The 21,483-nt window shown below is 50.9% G+C and overlaps 2 protein-coding genes across 3 annotated transcripts; one reads left to right on the forward strand and one right to left on the reverse strand.

Annotated features, from left to right (window-relative positions):
* Positions 1-3,920: 3,920 nt before the first annotated feature.
* MYBL2 (MYB proto-oncogene like 2) lies at positions 3,921-19,060 on the reverse strand. Of its 2 annotated transcripts, NM_205318.2 has the most exons (14): positions 19,025-19,060; positions 18,383-18,476; positions 17,158-17,229; positions 16,671-16,763; positions 14,478-14,698; positions 14,164-14,320; positions 13,174-13,443; positions 11,998-12,384; positions 10,113-10,252; positions 9,023-9,122; positions 8,272-8,385; positions 7,581-7,697; positions 6,735-6,881; positions 3,921-4,679 (listed from the first exon to the last, which is right to left on the reverse strand). In NM_205318.2, exons 1-14 carry the CDS (start codon positions 19,042-19,044, stop codon positions 4,551-4,553), a joined length of 2,061 nt encoding a protein of 686 aa, NP_990649.2. In that variant the 5' UTR covers positions 19,045-19,060; the 3' UTR covers positions 3,921-4,550. The 2 variants fall into 2 exon arrangements, with proteins under 2 accessions (NP_990649.2, XP_015151826.1); XM_015296340.4 differs by lacking the exon at positions 17,158-17,229.
* A 344-nt stretch (positions 19,061-19,404) lies between these two features.
* Positions 19,405-20,966, forward strand: LOC101749307 (uncharacterized). Its single transcript, NM_001397899.1, has 2 exons — positions 19,405-19,447; positions 20,028-20,966. Exon 2 carries the CDS (start codon positions 20,056-20,058, stop codon positions 20,731-20,733), a length of 678 nt encoding a protein of 225 aa, NP_001384828.1. The 5' UTR covers positions 19,405-19,447; positions 20,028-20,055; the 3' UTR covers positions 20,734-20,966.
* Positions 20,967-21,483: the final 517 nt, after the last annotated feature.

Below are 21,483 nucleotides of genomic sequence, written 5' to 3' on the forward strand. Positions count from 1 at the left end.
ATTGAGGGGCCCGGGCACACGGCAGCCCAGGGCAGGCTGCGGGCACGGCCTTTGCTCGGCACTGGGCACGGAAGGCCGAGTGGGGACAGAGGGCAGTGAGGAGCTCCCAGCACGGCCTCCGTCATGATGAAGAAATAGCAAAACATTCTAAGAGCAATCAAAGGAACATCAGGGCCTTGGGGCGGTTGGGCAGAGGCACAGGCAGTATTTTCCTCTGTCCTTCAGCAGCAGGAACAACGCTGAAGGAACAGGCAGAACCCGCTGACCAAGACGTGGCTGTGAGGCACCCAGCACTGTGCTTTCTCCATCAGGGGACGGCCCACACCACACCAGGCCGGCCGGTGCCTGAGGGGTGCACTGTTCTGAGGGGGAAAAGGATTTCTGCCCAGGATTTAGCAGGGCTTATGACTGATGAGGACAGCTTTCCCCTTGACTTTCCACCAGCAGACCACAGCTCATGTAAGACACGCAGACTGACCGAGCAGACATGAGAAATAGCAGTGTCCTCAGTCCAGAAACGGGGGGAAAAAATGTGCTTCCAAAGCACAATTAGTTCTGTGTCCAGCTCCAGCCAGCTCTTCACACAAGTGGTCACCAACCCTCTCAAAATCAGGGAGCTGCTCAGCTAGCCCTCAGCATGTATCTCCTGCCCTAAAGCCATCCATCTCCTAAGCCTCTAAACACGCGAATTAGAACACTAGTAATAAAAATATAAAAGCACATGGTAAGTTTTACAAGGTCAGTGCTGAGCAACTGCTTGCTAAATAGCCCAAGTAAGGCAGGAAGAGAGGCACATCGCTGCTCTGAGAAATCCTGGGGTCAAAGCTACAAGATGTGAGAGGCTGCTGGGACTTCACTGCACCCAGGTTTGTTCCCTATCAGGAGGTCTCACATGAGTCCAGTGCACACAGCTGGGATAAAGCTCATGGAACATCACCACAGCAGCTGCAGGTGTAACAAGCTCAAGTTTAGCCACCAACAGAAAACTTTTTCCTGCAGGAAAACTTTGGGATCAAATTCAGGTAATACCTGAAACAGGAGAAAATGCTTTTTTTTACCCTTTGCATTCCTCCACAGCTGCATGAAGGGTCAGATCTCCCTGCAGATGCCCAGCCAAAGTCCCTCCACACAGCCTGCTGCTTGCACAGCGCTTTAGCACCATCAGCTGTGAGAACAAGGCAGAGAAACTGAGCTCCCCTGCAAGCAGGCACAGGGTCTGGATGTGGCAGCACACCTGCACAATACATGGGCCATGCTGCCCAGCCAGGCACGAACCTCGGTACATCCCAAAAGGGATCCTGCAAAGAAAAAAAAGAAAGAAAGAAAAGTCCTTGGGTGCTGCTTTCCCCCCCCCGTTTGTTCTTTTTTTGTTCCCTCCTTACCCCAATATTTTTTACTTTCCTCAGCTAGGCACGATGCCCCCATTGCAATGTGGGCACTGTCATCACCCCAGCAGCTCCAAGCTCCAGAATTCCTCTCTCACCCTTGCTAAAATTGATCAGTTTTCCATGCCTGGACTCAAACAAGGGCAGCATCTGCCTCCAGTTAGGAATGCAAAACACAAAGCAAATACAAAGCTAAGAAGTAATAATAATAACAACAATAAAATATCCAGCAACCCGGGGTTTCCGCAGCAGGGCTGCAGAGGGGATCTCTCTCCAGTGCATCAGCAGCACAGCAGCCCCTGGGACACCTTCTTGCTCATCTTTTGCTTAAAGTTAAACCTCCAGGTCTCTCTGGGAGTGCTCTCAGTGCTGCTTAGGACACCCTTAGGACCCCATTTCCACAGTTCCCATACACCAGTTCCCCAGCACCAGCCAGAGGGCCCAGGGCCCCTACAGCCATGGTGAGCTGAATGAGTTTTTACTGGAAATAAACTGGAGTATCTGAATTATGAATTAAAAAGCAAGTCTAGCTATTTTTCCCCAGCAGCAGAGCAATGCTTATTCCTGTCCCCAGACCCAAGGATGGACAAGCCAGGTTGGTAATATCCTCACAAGGAGCTCCATTTTCCAATTAAAAGCTAATTGTCTTTTTCCTCATTAACTGTGCTAGCCTTGCTCATTTTCTTTTCTATTTTTCTGCCCCTCAATCTTTCTTAATAAGCAATCTGCAATGCGGGACACCCAGCTCTATCTGGATTTACAACATTAGAGTAGCAGTTAATACTTCTCAGCCTCATAATCCTTTAATTTAGGGGCAGCTCAAACATATGCACTGGGATCGTGCACTGATTTATCCTGCAGTGAAGCCGGCAACACCCGCTCAGGACTCAGCTCCCATCAGTGCAGGAACGCAAATACAATTTAGTATTTATTTATTTTAGTGCCAAGAGCATTAAACCCAGAGAGCAGTGTCCTCCTGTCCCATAGAGGAAAGCCAGAAGCCACACAGAGATGGCAGAGCTCAGGGCATGCGGTGGAGTCATTGAGACGGGGCAGTCCTCATAGCAAGCAATTTTGTGGATGATCTCCATCAAACCTCAGTACCCTGAAGGCTCAGAATAAAATACGAATCAACATGGGATGTGTCCAACACAATTAGGGAAAAAAACACCCTGGGAGGTACCCAAAGGCCGCCTTCCCCGACCAAAGCCAAAAAAGGAGGGAGAGTTTTACAATGATTTCTCTTAAAATAACAACAAAATTGAAACCGCTACAGCCAGGCTTTCAGACAAGTGGTCCCAGCCGTATTCCAAAGCAAACACTGCAGCACAGAGAAACAGAAATAAAAATGACTTCATGGATTTGCTTTGGCCCAGAGCTTGTAGAAATGAAAAATGAGCCAGCCTTCGAAAACTCCCTTGTTTCCCAGGATCCAAGGTTTTATTAACAAGTTTGTTGGTAGGGATTTTTTGGCTCTGTATTGCTGATATATAACACGGCCTGAAACAAGATGTACACAGCACTCCTGTTTTCCTGCCCTGCAAAGGAACTGCACTGTCCTCCACTGAAGAGGCTCTGGGGTGCAGGGATGCTCACCCTGCACTTTGCTGTGCTGCCAACCACCAGAGACAAGCCTGCCACCATGGCTTTGCTGGCTTACAAAGGATGGCACATTGCAACACAGAGCCAACTGAGCTTGCTTGCAGAGCCATTCACGTACCAGTCTGACCAGTGAGCTGCTCTTCCGTTTCCAGCACCTTTCCAATAGCAAACAGTTGCATCTTGCTCTAATCACTGCATTTCTCTTCTGGCTACATAAAACAGGGCTCCAAATCACCATATTGCACCAAAGTGGCTACACACAGCTTTGACTCCTAAAGGAAGCAGGACAGAACAGGATCTGCTGTATCAGGTGCTATTCTCCAGCCCCTGCTCACAGCAGCACCCCATCCCCTCCCTGTGCCTTCTCATGAAGTAGCCAAAGCCATTCCTAAACTAGCAAAACTACTGAGGGGAAGAGGGAAACCATCCCTTCTTCCCTAACTTGGGAAAGCTAACAAAGAAAGCCTACAAGTTGACAGGAAATAAGAGATTCCACATGAAAACAAGCTTCCTGCTGAGCTATCCTGTTTTTCCCACCTCTGTATCAAACCCTGTGCCCTTCTGCTCATCGTTTGACTTCTGTGTATCTCAAACATCACCTACAAAAACCAGCATTATTCCTTGGGTCCAGACCAGGCCCATGCTTAAGTGTTAATCCCCACCAGTTATTAATACCTGAGCACTTTGTTCAGCTGGATTGGCCTCCTCCACCCAAGGAGCACTGACCCAGGAGCCGAGGTCTGCACGGCAGAGGCTCCTCAAGGCCAGAAGTTCACAGCAGCTGTCCAAGAGGGCTGCAGCCGCTCTAACCTGCCTCAGAAATGCTGCAGTACACAGCATGCTCTGCTGCTTCTTGCCATCCCAGCACAGCACTGCCTCCCTCTGCACATTGTGAGGCCCCAGGCAGAGTCAAAGCAAGTCTGAACAACAGGGTGTTGTTAGCACCATTGTTTATTTCCAGAGGGAGCAAGTCCCTGGGAAGAAGCACCCGCTGCTCCCGTTGTGCAGCACGGCAGTACAAACAGGCACGCAGGGCTGGCCAGCTGACCAGCTCCAAATGCTAATCACCCCAAAGCACATCTCCCATGACAGCACGTCATCTTCACCCTAGAAGCAAGGAGGAACCACCATCCCCTGCAGAAAGCCAGATGAGGGGATGCATAGGAACCTTAACAAGAGCCATTCCCAAGGTACCAGAGCAGCCGGCATGAAATCCAGCAGCCTTCAAAGTCTGTTTCCAGTGCCTGATACGCATGCTGCTTGAAGGCAAATCAGCTTCCTATGCTTGCGGAGCCCAGGTCTTGCTGAGTGCTCTTGCTGTCAGTTCTCCACCCCTCCCTCATTTGCCTTTCCACAGGGATTCCAGAACTTGTATCCGACATTTTAGCCAGCAGTTAACTCAATTTATTACAATACAGATCTAACCTGGGAAGAGAAGGAAAAAATTCACCCCTACACGCTATGGCCTTGCAGAGGACTTCTTTTCCCCCCCAACTTTGTAGTTCTCTCCTCTTCTTTTATAAGAAAATTTAAAACATAAAATAAAAAGAGCAGAACAATCCTTCACGATAAGATTAAGGTCCTTGATGTGTGACTTTGTTTCAGTGTGCCCAAGAACTGTCGTGCTTTCTCCTGCATGAAGAGTTGGTCTTGGGTTCCACCACAAGCCACTGCTTTCCAAGCCCTGGTCATCTATGGAGGAAAAAGAGAGAATATGTACAACACAGTCCAGGCAGAGGAAGGTGCTGGGGACTAGTGAGACAAACACAATGTTGACATACTGTTTTAAAACAACGTGCATAAATAAATAAGAACTACCTGCTCCCCAGGAAGAACAAAAACCTCTAGCTTGGGGGGTCATGTTCAGCAGTTTCCTAGTTAAGTATTCCATTGCAGAACCACCCATAGGCCTCTTTAGGGCTTTCCCCTGCTTGTCTTGAGCCCCAAACCCCAAAGAATAAGCCCACTAAGCTTCACTGTGCTGAACAGAGCTCGGAGGGATGAAAGGAATTCAACAGCAGCTTCCAGGTTTATTGCCAACCAGCTCAACTCCTATGGAAGCTGCTCAGCCCCAGACCTTGAAGGGTTGGAATGGTCAGAAAGACCATCCATCCTTAGCAGCAATTTGGTGACTGTAGCCTCAACAGGGCCTCACAAAGCACACAGGAAGAGCTGAAAAAAAAAAATCAAGTGAGCTTCAGTCACTGTGTAAAGCAAGAGCCCCCATGACATGCTTTGCTATGCTAGGAAAACCTTTGATAAATACAGCAAAACAATATATACTGCCCTCAACTGGAAGAACTCATTTATGTGTATGGCAAAGAACCAGAGTTTGATGAGCAGTATTTGCCAGCAGTAATGCCCCATGCAGACACAGCATGGCTTCAGGGATAATTTAGGTTCAGCTCACAGCTAAGTGAGCTTCCTTAATCTATAGCTGCCATTGCTAGCAGCACTAGTCTGGTACAACAAGTCCCAAGAGCCCAGCAACACCACAGGCAGCTCTGCTGTCTTCAGGCTATGGGATTTCTCAGCACACCTGTACTCTGTCACCACACAAGCTGCCTTATTGCCACCCTCAAGTCACTTCCAGAGTTTTATTTATATGGATCTATGAGCACTCAGAGCAATATAGCTCTACCTAGGACAGGAGGAGAAATTGAAGTGTTTAAAGTGAGGTCTATTTTGAGAAGGGGAAGGAATTACACTAGCTGAGGAGTACATACTTGTCAGAAAGAACTTTCACAACAGACAGCTCTAATCCAGAGATAGATGCTCTGTTTATCTGAAGAGGAAGCCAGGGATGTTCCGTGAAGACTGCACCTGGGCCTTTCCTAGCATCTGAAAACACCTCTGTGCTAGCCCCCAGCTGTGGTTTCACCCCTCACCAAGGAAAACATGCATTTCCATCCTACCAGAGTTTCTATGGCTCAGCCCAGACAAACACCTGCAACAATCATGCCCTTCTCCAAGGCACCCCACAAAATGAAGCAGGGATCCAACTCTTTTAATGCACTGCCTGAAACTACATCAACTGGTGAAGATTTTACAAAGAACATAGCCATTTATGTCCCAAAGGTTAAATAACTCTAAGGTCAACAGCCCTTGAAAGCACCAGTCTCAGCACAGGTTACAAGTTATGCTTGAAAGGCAAGTAAACATCATCCACTGGAGCTTGGTAATGCCACTGTTCAAGTAAATGGCAGGACAAAGGCAGCCCATGCTGTCTGTGGCACATAAATTTCACCACAGCCTAGAAATACCCCTCACAGGGGTGAGAAATACCTTTTTGGTACTTATATTGTGCCTCACAGAGTTGTTACAGTCAGAGAAACAAAAAAAGACCAACCCATCGCTGTCCACCCAAGGAGAGTTTCCTGAAAAAGAAGTTTACTTCACTGCTGGGTTAGTCTAAATTCCTCAATGGGCTGAGAGAGGACACAGATTCCCAGGAAGAAATCCAGGGCCAAATAGGCCCTGCAGGCCACAGCTCTGATGAGCCATGGGGCTTTGAGCCCCAGCAGAAGGGCAGGTTTGTAAGGAAAGCAGAGGGAGCTGCAGTGTGACACTGCTTGTTCAGCACCTCCAAACCTGGGTGCCAAGACAGCCCTGACAGCATACAGATGTTCACACAGGAGCACACTATGTTCCTCTTGAGCTTGACCCCCATACTTTTCCTCTCGGAGAAGAACAGAGGTAGCACTACCAGCTGATCTGCTGATGGAAGGGTGTAGCTGCAGGGCTTACCGGTGCTGGTGGTCTGAAATGGCTTGGCATTTTCCTGTAGGACATTTTCTCTGACTGCACTTGCACAAAGGCTCTGTTGAGCAAACCAGAGTCATTCTTCCTGTTTGATGAGGAAAGGTTCAAAGATCTTGACAGGAAATTCACAGGCTGCAAAAAGAAGAAAACTGTATAAAGAAAAAAGTCAATTTGCACTAACACAGTGCTGATACTTGTCCTGGCCAAAAGGTCAACTAACAAATTCCAGCACTTCATCCACACATTATAAGGCAGTTGCAGGTGGCAAAGTCATCACTGCTTTGCACAAGATTTCTTTGGAGAACTTACTAACCAAACCAGGCTTGCAGACAAAGGACAAATGGCTATAAGAAATAAGTAATTGTGCTAAAACACGGCCTTTGTCTTCTGAGATGAAGGCGCTTCTCACCCCTGCAGCCAGCCAAAGAAACCTCCAGATGAGAACACATAAGGCTTCTCCCTATCCCACAGGTAGAAAAGCAGCTGGGTGGTAGTCAAACCACAAAGGAATTTGCATCTGCTTTCACAAGCAGCTTTTTCACAAGAATTTCTGTTCATCCAGAACCTTTGCACTTCAGGCTGTGATTCAGCCTACAGTCCCTACACCATGGCTGAACCCTGGATCCCACAGCCTTTGTATTAAATTGCTAGTGTTAAAAACAGAACAAAACCTATTTCTGCTGTTTTGAAGGGCTAGAGGTCCCATACTTGCTAAAGACAGAAAACAAAAGCAGTAGGGGTGCTAGCACCACACACAGCTCAGCAGCCAAGTTTGCCTCTCAGCCCTCCTACATTCAGTGCTATCCCTGTTCTGACTGCAGCACTCCTCACCTGGGTTCTTTTGAAACAGATAGTTTTGGGGAGGGCTGGCATATTTTGTGTCATATCTTCATCCACAATATCCAGGGCCAGTGACTTCCGGACCTTCTTGATGGGACTCCTGCGCAACTGGGGAACACAAATACAAGTGTGAGCATGAATCACCTCAGTGAACTCCCATCCTAAGGGCCAAGAGTGCATTCCAAGCCCACAAAACCCCCTATCTGCATTGCACTAGCACCTCAAAAAGACATGCTGCAGCCTTCCCCACCACAGTGCACAGCAGCTTCTAGTGCTCCCCCTGCTGGCAGTAAGAGCCACTGATTTAGAAGGGGAAACTCCTTCCAGCAGGAGGGGAAGGTCACACCACCTGGGCCTACTGAGCCAAGAGACTGTTTGCACCAGTCTACAATCTGTGGGGAGCCCAACTTGCCACAAATTCTTCAGGTCTGCCTTAAGTCTCTCCTTGCATATTAGGGAGACAGCATCTCCTGGCACAGCCCTGAGTTCTGCATAAACCAGGCCACAGCCGGCAGTATTTTAAGCAGGCCTCAGGCATACAAGCAGATTCACTCACTAAAAGGCAGCAACCACACACTGAAAAACTTTTTGGCATAAATAGTAAGATGAACACAGCCAGAAAAACACCCCTCAACTGCACAGGACAGCCCAAAAACAGATACTGAAAGCAAAACCAGTTCACCCCTTGTTTCCTTTTCTGTTTCTCAGGCTTCACGTCATCCTCAATAATAAGTTCAATGCCAGCTTCACTTCGGAGCACCTCTTTCAAGTCTTCTTCCAGGTGAGGAGTCTGGGGCTGATGCAAGGAAGGAGAAAGAGCACAAGGCTGTCACAATTTGTACACAGGCAGACTTAGAATTCCCTCAGTAGATAATGGGGCCAGAGTAACCCACAGGAGCTCACAGTGGGAAGACAAACACTACAAATTATTTACTTCCCAGCAGGAAAAAACATTACAAGATTTCTGTTAGCCTGACAGATTTACAGGATCTCCAGACAAGGGAGACTCTTACCAGTTGAACCCTACAGGTGCCATCAAGAGACCAGTGTGCACTGAAGGCACAGTATACTGAAGCTGCCATCCCCACAGCACCCACATTAAGTCCATGTTAGAGATCTAGGGATGCAGTGTTTCCTTGCTTTCCCTCAAGGTCATGAATAACCAAGCACTGAGGCCATATTCAAAGGCTGATTTGGGTATGGGTTTTGTTGTTTTTTGGGTTTTTTTTAGGCTGCTTTGCAGAGGAGCTAGAAGTCTCGTGGCTACTTACCATGATACATGTTTGGTATGACAAGGTCTCCATCCCCCTCATCTCAGCCTGGCACTACCAAACTCTACCATGTTGCTACTCAAATAATGGCTGGCTCACAGCAATGCTGCAGTCTCCCCCATGCACTGCCACCAGCAAGCAACAGACCTGTCCAGTACATACCAAAGGCCTAATTGGTCCGTATTTTTCCAGGGCATTTTTGAAAGGTGTTGGAGTGTGCGGAGTATTGTCCACCACATATTTCTGATCTGGTGTGACAAACCTGGCAGTAGAGAAGTAGAAAAGACTAAGAATCTGACATCAGCTTCTCTCAGCTGTAAATCACAAAGCAAACCCCATCCTTCCACTCGCACTACACAAACCACCTGCAGAGTCTCACATGGTGACAGCAGAAGCTATATGTCTGGCTAGGGCATTCCTGGGGCATAAGCAGGGCCAAAGGCTACCAAGGAACATTTAGTAGGGAGAATATCTCAGAAATGCCAGCTATGCTTCTCCACTCTGCCAGCTACCAAGCACCCTTATCAGAAAGGGGTACAACACCTGCAATACTGGCGTGACAGATCCCTGCAGGCCAGTGGTACTCTGCAGTGCTTCTGCTAGCAGAGTTTCTCATGGCCAGACAGAGCTTTGTGACCAGTGGAAACCCTGGTGCAATTACACTTAGAGCAGCCAAGCCAGCTCACACCAATGAGATGTGGTTGCTACTCTGGGCCACACCAGTTTTGCTAGCACAGCCAGCACCTCCACAAACTGTGCTGCACCAGCGTAGTGACATGCAGAGACAGGCCTGCCAGCAGAACACTCCCTGTGCAGGACACCCCCTCTCACCTGGCTAGGATGGTGTCTAAAGATCATTGCCCTGGACTGCCCCACAGGTCAGAGGGTGCAGAGCTAAAGGGATGGATCTAAACAGCCTTTGTTGAGAAGACCAAACCCCTTCCCAGCTGGCAGAGGGCTCACAGAACAGTAATGCTTCCCAAAGACGTGCACAGAAGGCAGCAGCTGACCAAGCAGCTGAGTAGAACAGCAGTCATTTGGATGAGGTCCCAGCCAGATGGGACACTTGTTCCCTGCAGCTCACAGAGGAGCTGTCTTTGGGTGCCATACCGATTTAAGGAAATCCCCCAGCTTGCCTTGTCACTCTCAGTAGTGCCAGCACTGGGGAAGGTTTGTTTGACTTGGATCAAACTCCTTTGTGAAAAAGGATACTGCTCAGGTTGGGATGGGAAAGAAGAAATACGGGACTTACGCTGAGTTTTTCTGGAGCAGAGGAGTCTTGTCCCTGTGCAGTGGGGTAGTGACAATCACCTTCTGACTGCACACAGGTGTGGAGGTAAGAGATGGGTTCTCCAGTTCTAGTGTATCCTGTTTGGTCCAAAAGTTTAAGAACTGCATAACATAGGAAAGAAAGAGGAAAACACAGTCAGTCTCAAACTTCCCAATATGGTATTATCAGTCATTACCAGGGGAAAACCCTCCCATTACTGAATGGCACCCACTGGAGGATCTGTTCCAGTAAGATCTAGGGTGACCTTTGTCAAACATCAAGTGGCAGAAGGGGGATCCCAGGATGAGCTGGGATGGCTCTTACTGAGATAGTCCAGTAGATGGACTAAGGCATCAAAGAAGGTGCCTCAAGTCTACAAAGTTTACTTTCCCAAAAGAGGTAAGCAGATACAACCAGTAAACTACAAGGTGGGAGGGAAGTCTCTGCTTGCACTGGTCCAGATAAGGCCTAGCTGTGTGGTGAAGGAGCAGTACCACCAGCACAACAAAAATCCTGCTCTGAGTTCCAGTCAGCAACCACAAGGTCACTCCAAGTAACAGACTATTGACTGTAAAAAATAAATAAATAGAAGAGCTGTTTCTGTTACATTCAACTGATGGCATGGGTTCAGTCTGAGACTGACCTCTCAGTAGGTCATGGAATCACAGAACTGTAGGGGTTGGAAGGGACCTATCGAGATCATCAAGTCCAACCCTGCTGCTAAAGCGGGTTCTCTACAGTAGGTTACACAAGAAAGCACCCAACAGGTTTTTAATATCCCCAGAGAAGAAGACTCTACAACTTCTGTGGGCAGCCTGCTTCACAGTGCTGTCACTCCCAAAGAAATTTTTTCTCATACTCATATGGAACTTCCTATGTTCTCAGATTAATTCGAGGCCTCTCAGCTTCTCACACCAGAACTGCACCATTCAGGTCTCACTTAGATTCCCCAGTTCTTGATGGCCTTGCATTCAAGGTTGATCTGAATCTAGGTAACAGAGTGTCCCATGGTGCTCTACCATGTGCCACTGAGGGCAGCAGAAACACCAGAAATACAAAGTCCTGGAAGGTTCAGCTAGTGGCACAGGGAAACAGCGTGTGAATGACAAAGTAGCTGTGGAAGCTTTGCTAGATGACACAGCAGTGCAGCAGGATTTATCCTGTCTTACTGACAGAAATGCACTGTGTCAAGGTAGGTGTCAGGGGGTCTGAATGCCACAGCACTGCAGTAAAGTGTTTGTTTTGAGACCAGGTATGGATGCTACAACAGTCATGGTAAAGATGGGAAAGTCCTAAGCTTACTTTGTAACAAAGACAAAGTCCATGAGTACCCGCCATCAACTCACAGATGTGCACCAGCAGATGCTGTCCAGACAGATGACTGGGCTAAAAATAAGGAAAGAAAGCCACATGCACTGTCACAGCACTGCTATCCCCTGCCAGGGCAGTAATGCCCACACATGGTACGCTGGACAAGGAAGCACTGTGCTCTCTCCTGCAGCAGGCAGGTGCAGAACTGCATAGCAGTGCTCCTTCCTGGTAGCAGGCACATGGCCCCATCCATCATACAGGGTAACCGGGCTTGGCTTGTGCTGCAAGCACTTCTGCTGGGGGAATCATAGGCTGCTGCTCTCACAGAAAGAGTAGCACTAAAGACAAAAAGTGCCAGAACCCAGCTCCGCACCTTGTTTTACCAGAAACACACGCATACTCTATGCACTGGAACTGCTTAATGTAAGAGAGGAGAAATACAAAGATGGCAGAGCAGATGGGATTACAGCATTAAGGCAAAGCACTGACATGCTTACTAGTTCACAAACAAACCCAAGCAGAGGAGCCCAGACTGGCCTGTGCCACTATTCCATACCTGAGATGGAGAAAAGGGCAGTGTCTTGACAGGGGTGCTCTTGGGCGTCATGCTGTTGCAGGAGTCAAGGAAGGAGAGGCTGGTGCTTGGGGCATTCTCCGTGACAGGGGAGAGGGAGATTTTCCTCTTCTTCTGCCTCTTCAGCACAGAGGGCGGCGTGCCAAAGCTCACCTCCGCATGTGGTGAAATGGGGATGAGTTCCCCCTTGCTGCTCTTGCTCAGGTCGGAGATGGTGTGGCCATCCAAGCGGTACTCAGTCACGTTGGGTAGGGATGGCGTTGGTTTGCTGGGCGTTTGCCGCACTGGGCTGTTGCTACTGCTGCTGCTGCCAGCAGAAGGTTCCTCAGGCAGGTCAAACTGGGTCAGGTCACACCACCCATCCGGGTCCTGCATACAAGAGAAGCCATCAGCAAGAGCCCAGGAAAGAAAGCCGAGCAGCTGGCTGGTGCAAATACAGAGGTTAAGTGGGAGGTGAAAAAAGCAGGTGTGCAAGACTGCACTGCCTCTTGCAAGGAGCCTGGCTACAGAAGAATTCAAGCTCTCCTTTGCAGTCGGTGCAGCTGAGAAATAGACCACAGACCTGATCCAGCTGAAAGCTGTTTGTGTATAGGGCAGTTTTTTCTCTTTACGCTAGGTCGGTTTCCCAGTTCAGTTCACAGCACAGCTGCAACACACAGCTGCACCCACACAGGGGGCAAAACAGAAGTGGTCAGGGACAGAGTTTGAAAAAGGTGACTGTTGCCGAACTTGGTCACACCGGTATGGGTGGATACAGAGCTACTCTGTAAAGCACACTGCTGTACAGAGATGAAAAACAGCCAGAGCCATTCACAGCTCAACCCCATCAATACAAGTACCATTCAAACAGGCCTCTAAGAACCCACAAATTGGCCATTGAGCCTTGGGCACAAAGTCCTTCTTTACACGTGTGAAGTGAATATTTCACAGATAATCAGCTCGTAAACCAGGTTGCAGAGATATTTCCCTTTGATGGCTGTAAAGTGTTCTGGAGATGAATCAAACTGGAGGCTGAACTAAAGGAATCCACACAACTCCTCAGGATACTTATGGTGATAAGCAAGGTGACCCAGCAAGTTCACTCAATGGAACAGTGGTGGAAATCAGGTCCCACAAGTCTCCCTCTACTAGCTGGAGGAGCAAAGGTGTGCTACTTACAGATTCAATCATGTCCAGAGCTTCATTTAGTGCTGGGACAGACGTGGGACACAAATAATTGGCAGCTTCGACGACCCATTTGTACGGAGATGCGACAGATGCTGAGGCATCCTCAGGCACCACATCATCTGGGGTTCCTTCTTCATTGTGCTCGGCCAGGTCGGCAGCTGGCAGCTCTGAGGGTAATTCCTGCAAACCCGTCACCTCCTCATCACTGACATCCTCTTCCTTTATTTCAGAGATATCAACTGGCCAGTTTGGCACAATGGTCTTCACACAAACAAGAAAGTGGAGCCATTAGCAGAAAGCAAGTGAACAAGACCAAGTCCTAGGCCACAAGCATGGATCCTTGGGCCCACTCCGCTCCTCCTGCTTTCCTAACAGCCATTTGGATTGTCTCACATCCCTGTTCTCCCTCATTGCTCTGTCCCATACACCACCTGAAGGACACCATGCAAATTAAGAGGACTATTTAACTGAAGATGTTTCTCAACAGTATCCCAGAAGGAAGTGGAACAAGCCTGGGCAGGTAGCAGTAACTCTGTACACTTCCTCTAAAGAGCCTGCCTTTGAAAGTGTCATGCTTTCTTCATACAAATAACCATGTGAACTTTCCCTGCTTTCCATTTTAAAGGAAGAGAACATAGTACTTCATCATCCCCCATCACTGCACAGCCTGGAGCAGCCTCTCCCCAGCTAGCAACAGCACAACGGATCCCCCCAAAAATGTTCAGACTCCAACACAGACTTGACCCTAGGAGTAGCAAGATAGCAGCAGACTGCTGTCTTCCTGTTATCTAACACACTCGGCACGCATACCTCTAGCTCCTGGAGGGAGAGATCTCCCAAGAGTCAGTGTCTTAGAGGAGGTACAGACTCTTCATATAAATGTGAAGGCAGCATTAGAGGCAGCAGCAGGATGACTGAACAGCTCTGATGCACATCAGCAGAGCAGAGACGGACCCAACTGCCCACATACTTGTGCAGTACCTGGCTCTCAGCTCTTGTTCCACTTTGGCTCTCATTGTCATCCACTTCCACTAGCAAGTACAGTGGCTGGGACTCCTTTGTTTCATTGAGGAAGCCTCCTGTGTCCACTTTGCGCTTGATGGTCGAGTTCCAGTGATTCTTCACAGCATTGTCAGTCCTGCAGAAAAAGAGAAGAAAATAAAAACTTATTACCAGCAGCCTTAAAGCACAGCTAACAGCTCCTGTGAGCTCCCCAGCCTTATCCTGTGAGATCAACACATGAATCTCCATAAGCCACCCAGCTCTGACATTACCACTGAGCAAAGACATCCTACCTCCCAGGCAGAAGCTTGGCAATCTCAGCCCAGCGATTCCCCAGGACCTTGTGGGCCTCAAAAATGATGCGATCCTCCTCCTCTGTCCACGAGGATTTCTTCACCTCAGGGTTCAGGTGGTTATGCCAGCGTTCCCGGCACTGCTTCCCTAAGCGTCCTTTCAGGTGCTTGGCTATCAGAGTCCATTGTTTGGTGCCATATTTTTTAACCAGTTCAATTACCTGTGAAGAAAATAGGAAGGAAATAAGGGAACGGAACAAAGGAGGAGAAGGTCAATATTGGTGTTGCTTTGCACTGCAGCTGCATTGGGAGCGGGTACAGGCAGACAGAGAAGGATCCATTAAGGCAAAAAAGCTGAAGGGACCCAGCACTGACACATGACACTGTTAATGACAGGTAAAAAACATTTCTGTGAGCAACAATTCAACCAAACGCCTGGAAGAGGCAGTTTTCATGCAGCCATTTGCCACTTGACAACTATGGATGTAGATGATGGCTCAGAGAGGGCTGGGACAGAGATGGGCAGGTGCAGTGAGGAACAAGTCAGAGCAAAGCACTAAGTTCCATGTGCTCCAAGGCTCCTCTGCCTTCCTCTCTTCCCAAGGACCTGGCTGCATGAACAGAGTTCCCACTATGCCTACACTCCTTTGCCTGCTGGGACAGCGTGGCACAGCCTTCCTTTAACAAAGGGTACAACCCCCCAGAGAGGACACAACCTGCAGTTCCATGCCCCACAAACGCCAGAACACATGGTGCAAGCACCAAAGCAGAAATGAGCAAAATTCACTTAAAAGCCATCTGCTTTCAATTTCCTCTTCACCTAGGGCTTTTACATGTCTGCCTGAAGCTCAGTGCAAATGCTTCCAGGTAGGGAATCTTTTCTGATTGGCCTGAAATACATCCATGCAACAAAGCAATGTAACATAACATGCTGCCTGCAGCGTTTAGCCTGCCAAAATCTCAGAGAGGAGGCCCCATGACTCCAAAAGAGCCATTTTCACCCTGTCCAGCAGCGCTCAGCTGAAAGGTGCAAGTAGCAGGTGCATCACAGATCTTGCTCACAGGGTCCATTACTAACATTCCTACTGCAGACTGACTGCCTAGGGCAGACAAATGCGCCACAGATACCAAGGACCTGGAGAGTTTGCAGCACAAAGCTACCCAGTTTCAGAAAGCTGGAGCCTGACTTGGCCATGATGGCAGTGGGCATCAGGACTGGGTTGGCTGGCAATCAGGACATAAAAAGACAAGGGGAAAGTAGGCAGCAACTGTTCTGCTGTAGGAAGGTAGAAGGGCATCGTTATAAGCCTCCTCAGGAAGCATTTGACATAACACAGATGGAAAGCCCAGAAGGGATTATGGGACTAGAAGGGAATGGCTTCAAGCTGCACCAGAGAAGGTTCAGGCTGGATGTTAGGAAATACTACTTCTCTGGAAGGATGGTCAGGCACTGGAATGGGCTGCCCAGAGAGGTGGTGGAGTCACCGAACCTGGAGGTGTTCAAAGAGCGTTTGGATGTTGTGTTGAGGGACACGGTTTAGTGAGAACCATTGGTGAAGGGCGAATGGTTGGACTGGATGATCCTGTGGGTCTTTTCCAACCTTAGCAATTCTATGATTCTATAATTATACTGGGTGCAAAATGGAACGAAATGGGTAAGCAGGGACGTTACAGGGAATCTGACAAACTAAGAAATTTTGCAGCAAAACACACATGACTAGGAACTACTTTCAACTTTTTCTTAAGTATGTCTGAGCTGCTTGCTCTCAGCTCACTCTGGAACCAGAAGAGAGTCTCTGAACTCTCAAATCATCTGTCAAATATCAGACATCCACCACGGCACAGAAAAAAACAGATTCATTTTCAGTTCGGTTCATCATGGCCAAGTCAGACAGAGAAGTACAAGTAGATGGATGAATTAGTTCCCATATCTGCTCTCTTCCTTGCTAGCTTACTTCAGCAGTACAGTGTAAAAGAGAGAGGGTGTTCAGCTGAAGATGCCTAGGCCTGCTTCTGCTCATCATGACCATGGCTGAATTAGGCTGCTCGGAACAGCTCAAGAGTGAAGCTCTTGTGAGTATCCACAACTGGAAAGAACTACCTACAGTTTGTAAGACCAGAGAGTCTGACACCTCCACTCTGTCCACAGAGGGTCACAGTCCAATGCTCAGACCCCATCCTTGCCTCACTTACCTTTTGGTCCTCCTCTTTGGTCCAAGGACCCTTAACCAAGTCTGGATTCAACACCCTCAGCCACCGGTACTGACACTGCTGGTCACTGCGGTTCTGGGGAAAGGAATCAGAGCAGGCATGCATCAGACTGGAGGCTCCAAAACTCTCCATAGCAACACAGCAGTCCTCACACACATAGTCTGCCCCATGGAAAAACTACAGATACACAGAGAATGCATACTACAGCTATAGTACAGGGTACTGGGTATAGAATACAAGGGCAGGAACCTCAATGTCTTGCTCCAGCTCCCAACAAACACACCCATAAACTCCTCTAAGCAAGAAGGATGTATCGCCCTGCCCTGGAGGAGCACTAAACTTTTTCAACAGTAGCAGCCACAGAACAAAGTCCCACCATACAAGGTGTTACATAGAGACAGCCAGTGCCCTGAGCACAAGAAACAGCATGCAAACACTACAATTCCCAACCAGGCAAAGGGACACTTACAGGAAAGTGACTGGCCAGGAACTTCCAGTCATTCTGCCCATAATGTCTTACTAACATCTTCAGCTGCTCATCCTGCAAAGAACAAAGACATGCACTTTCACATACACTGAGCAAAACATGCTGCAGTCACCCCAGGGCTAACAACATCAAGAGAACAATCTAGATATTTTTATAACTGTTGAGATTTTTCTATCTGCATTACAAGGAAGAGGGTTTATGAGTCCTTTAGCAGTGCCCCAGTACACAGAGGCTAGACAGAATACTTTTGGCTCAGAGCTCTGTACTAGGGCAAGTTCCTGGTGCATGCATGATGAGAGCAGAGTACAAAACAAACTCAGTTGCTGTGGTCACATTCAGGCTCATGCTGACCTCTGTTCCAAAGTAGTTTGGTTCAAACTATGCGGCCAGAGCTACCTGCTTATCCAGACCCAGTATGCCCCTGACCAGGCAGCCCATCTCCCAGCTCACACACTTTCTTCCCTTGGCCAAAGAAACAAACTGTTCTAAGTACATTGCCACTAACCAGGTAGCCTGCTGCCTTTCTACACTGACAGTTCTACAGCACTTCTCTCACAAACCCTGCACTACAGCCCAGGTTTTCCTGCTCTTACAGCTCGCACAAAGCCTGCTATGGGCTTCCTTGCCTGTGGGCAAGGAAATGAAACACCCTGTGGGTGGGCAAACGAAGGTAAGAAATAATTCCCTGCCCAACACAAGCCTGAGATTTTGATCTCCGCACAAAGGCCTCTCTTACTCCATATTCAGAGCCCAAGGGAAATGAAATGTTTTGTAGTTTTCACAAAATAAAAAGAAAGGACTATGGAGGGACTGGAAGAAGGGCAGAAAACATGCCAACTCATTTCAGACTCTTTGCCACAATCCTACTGGTCCCAACTCTGTCCACCTTGATTACAGAAGAGGGCATTTGCACTGCATGAACTAGCTCCAGGCCTCCACCACCCCCTAGCAGATGCTGCAGGCAGCTGACACCTTGCTGTAGGCCCAGATGCTGAAGTGGTCAGAGCTCTTTGCTCCCCAGGCTTCAAACTCGCATGACCTTCCTCACATCAAGGCCTCAGAAAAGCAAAGGGCCTTCCCCAGCAATGAGACACTGTGAGTGGGTGCTGTGGCAGCAGGCAAGGAGCAGGATGAGGTGCTCACCCTAAAGGCCTACCCAAACTCTACCCACAGCCCTATCAGCAGTGGGCAGCCGGCCCTCACTCACCTCCTCCTGCGTCCACTTGACCTTGCATCTGCCATCCCGCTGCTCGGGCACATCCGAGTCCGTATCCTGGCAGTGCAGCTCATCCTGGTCCTCACTGCAGAGAGCAACGGGCAGAGCATTATTAGCTTCTCTGGGAAAAGCGCGGCAGAAGGAGCTGCCCCCTCCCCCCCCCCCGCGCACCCCCCCCCTCACCCGGCCCGCGGGCCCTCAGCTGTGGGACCCCGCCGTGCGTTTGCCAATCTCGCACTGACACGGAGAAGGGACACTGCTTCGGTTCCAACCCGGCAGTAAGGGCTCCGTGAGCCCAGGCCCCGCGCCATCCCCCTCCATACAGCCCCCCAGCCCCCTCCCTCACTGCTGGGGCACAGAGGGCACCAAAGGAGCGCACAGCGAGGCTCCCGCAGGGGCACGGCGGGCCCAGGGCCGGGACCGCTCTCAGCCGCCGGGCCCAGCCCGAGGGCAGCGCGAAGAGGCGGGCGGCGGGACAGCAGCTCCGGGCCCGGCTCCGCTGCCCCATCCACACCGCTCAGGGACACCGAGAGCGAGACCGCGGGACCCCCAGGGCCGCAGCCTCCCCCCCATCCCCAGCACCCCTCAGCGAGAAGACACGGGATCATCCCCACGCCCGGGAGCGCCACTCACCCGCGGCTGCGGCGCGCCATGGCGGCGGGGCCGGGCGGCGGCGGCGGCACTTTCCTATCTCGCGCCAACGGCTGCCCCCCCCCGCGCGGGGCCGGGCCGCGCCTGCGCACAGCGCCGCCGCCGCACAAAGAGGCGCGCGCGGGAGGGCGCCCTCCCGCCCGTCCCGGCCCGCACAGCCACCCGCGTCCGTGCCCGGGTCTGTGGCGCTTCGCAGCCCCCACCCCTCAGCACAGCGGGCCGCGACCGCCGCCCTACCGCTGGGCCAACAGAACTAACGGAACTAACGCGCAACCCTCCCCCTCCCAAATGAATTTAATGAGGGAATTAGCCCGTTAATTAATTGCCAGCACTATAAAAGCACTTGAAGCAGCACTGGTAAAGGAAGGGCTGCGATTCTGAAAGAAGTCTCTGTAGAAGTTGAAGGCAAGTAGTGCTCTTCTTATTTCCCAACTATTTCTCTATATAGGTGCTATTTAAGCCTTTATTTAGGAAGTATTTTGGCCTCTTGAACGTTTCCCTTTGGGAGGACCACATAACTGTCCTTCTAAGTAAAGCTGGGAGCTCTTTGCTCTTGAAGGGCTCTGTGTGATGTGATCTCTGATGCTGTGTGTCCCCAGGTCATCCTGGTATAGCTGTGTCTCTGAGCCCTCTGTGCTACCCCTAGTGGGCTGCAGCCTGGTTCCACTTGGGATCAATGCTCTCCTAACCTTAGGAATAGGAATAAAGCCTCTCTGATGGCCACCTCAGTGTCCCCTGCAGTTGGGACACTTCAAGGCTCCTCACACCCAGGGGAACAAAGCTAAGAGCAGCACTATGCAGGTCGAGTGAGCACAAACCTAGGGATGCCACCTTGTCCCCTGCCCAGCAAGGGGTCTGAAAAGTCATTCCCTGCTGCTGCAGTGCGGGCCCTGTGCCTCGTTAGGAGATGGAGCAGGGAGGGTGCCCTGCCTGGGTCTGAAGGGCTGCCGGTAGGGGGTAGCCCTTAAACTGTGTGCTCCAACAGGGACTCCTGGTTCATCCAGCCCTGCGCCATGCTGTCCTCTCAGCAGCACAGCATCCTAACCATTAAGGACCTCCTGGACAATGGATTTGTGGCTGGAGCCTCTGGGCATGCCCACTTCTCTCCTGTGTGCAGTTACTACCTGGACTCCAGTAGTGTCCCGAAGCAGAGTACCTGGGAGCTGCTGGCAGATGTGGACACCACGAGGGGCAGCCCTGTGTGTATGGTGGCACAACCCATGGGCAGCGGAGTGAGGGCCGGCCTGGGCTCCTCGGACCTCAGCTTCCTCTCCTTCTGCAGGAGCCCCTCCGGCCCTGCCATACTCGACCTGTCAGCTGTGCCCTGTGAGCTGCCTGCCGGGCCTGGCTGCTTGCTGGATGTAACATCAAGGAACACCTCCACACCATGCAAGGCTGGGAGGCGCCTCAAGGAGAGAGCCCTGTCCCACAGCACCGAGCTGCTGAGTGACCTGCTGTCCCCTGGGAAGCCCCCAGCAGCCAGGTGGGAGATCTCAGAAATACAGCCCCCTCTGGATGCCAGCCTGCCCCTCGACGTGAGCTTCCTGGGGTACTCCAAGCCGGACACATCACTGCTGGGCACCCCTGTAGTGGTCCCTCTGTCCTGGCCCAGGAGGCACATAGCTCTGCCCCACGAGGCCCAGCTGGGTGATACGGAGCCCGGCTCTGTGCTCCTGCACCAGGCCCCGTGATGCCTCAGCCCTGCCTGCAGCGGCTCCGGTCACCTCTGTGCCACAGAACAGAGTGGTCACAGCTGTTCTGGTGTGGGGTAACCCGGTGGAGCTTTTCTCTTCAGTGGGAGGTGACTGCAGTGGGAAGCTGACAGCAGAGCCCTGTGAGCTGCAGCCCACAGCCTCCAGCTCAGCTCCCTGCTCCTATCCTACCGCCGTCTTTTGTATTAAGGTAATAAAGCTATAAACTTCCTCCTCTGCGCCTTTCCGCAGTCTGGGCCTCGCTCAGTGCCCTCCAACCCCCCGGGCTCGTTCTGACTGACGGAGCGTGAGGGCCATCGGCCCGGCCCAGCGCCACCCCGCCCCGCGCCGCCCCAAGATGGCCGGCCCGGCCCGGCGCCGCTCCCGGCTGCGCTGCTGCCCGCCCCGCGGCGTTACCTGCCTCGCGGCCCCGGCGGCCGTGCGGGAAGGAGCGCCGCATCCTGCCCTTCCCGGCCCCGCTGCCAGAGCCGGGCGGCGGCCGGGCCCGCGGGTAGCAGCGGGGCCGGGGCTCGGGATCCCTCTTCTGGCACGGGGAGAGAAGCACAGGCAGAACGCGGCCTGGTGCTGCGGGGCTGCAGGGACTGCCAGCTGTGAGCTCCGCGCCCCGGCCCTGAGGGCACTCCTACGGCTGCTGGAGCTGCTCTTCCCACCTCACGTTTTGTCTCTAAAATTACTCGCTAACACCAGCCTTCAGGGCGGTTCCAGGTTGCTGAAGAAACACTACTGCTT

This window comes from Gallus gallus, chromosome 20 (assembly GCF_016699485.2).
Source record: "Gallus gallus isolate bGalGal1 chromosome 20, bGalGal1.mat.broiler.GRCg7b, whole genome shotgun sequence".
Classification (NCBI taxonomy): domain Eukaryota; kingdom Metazoa; phylum Chordata; class Aves; order Galliformes; family Phasianidae; genus Gallus; species Gallus gallus.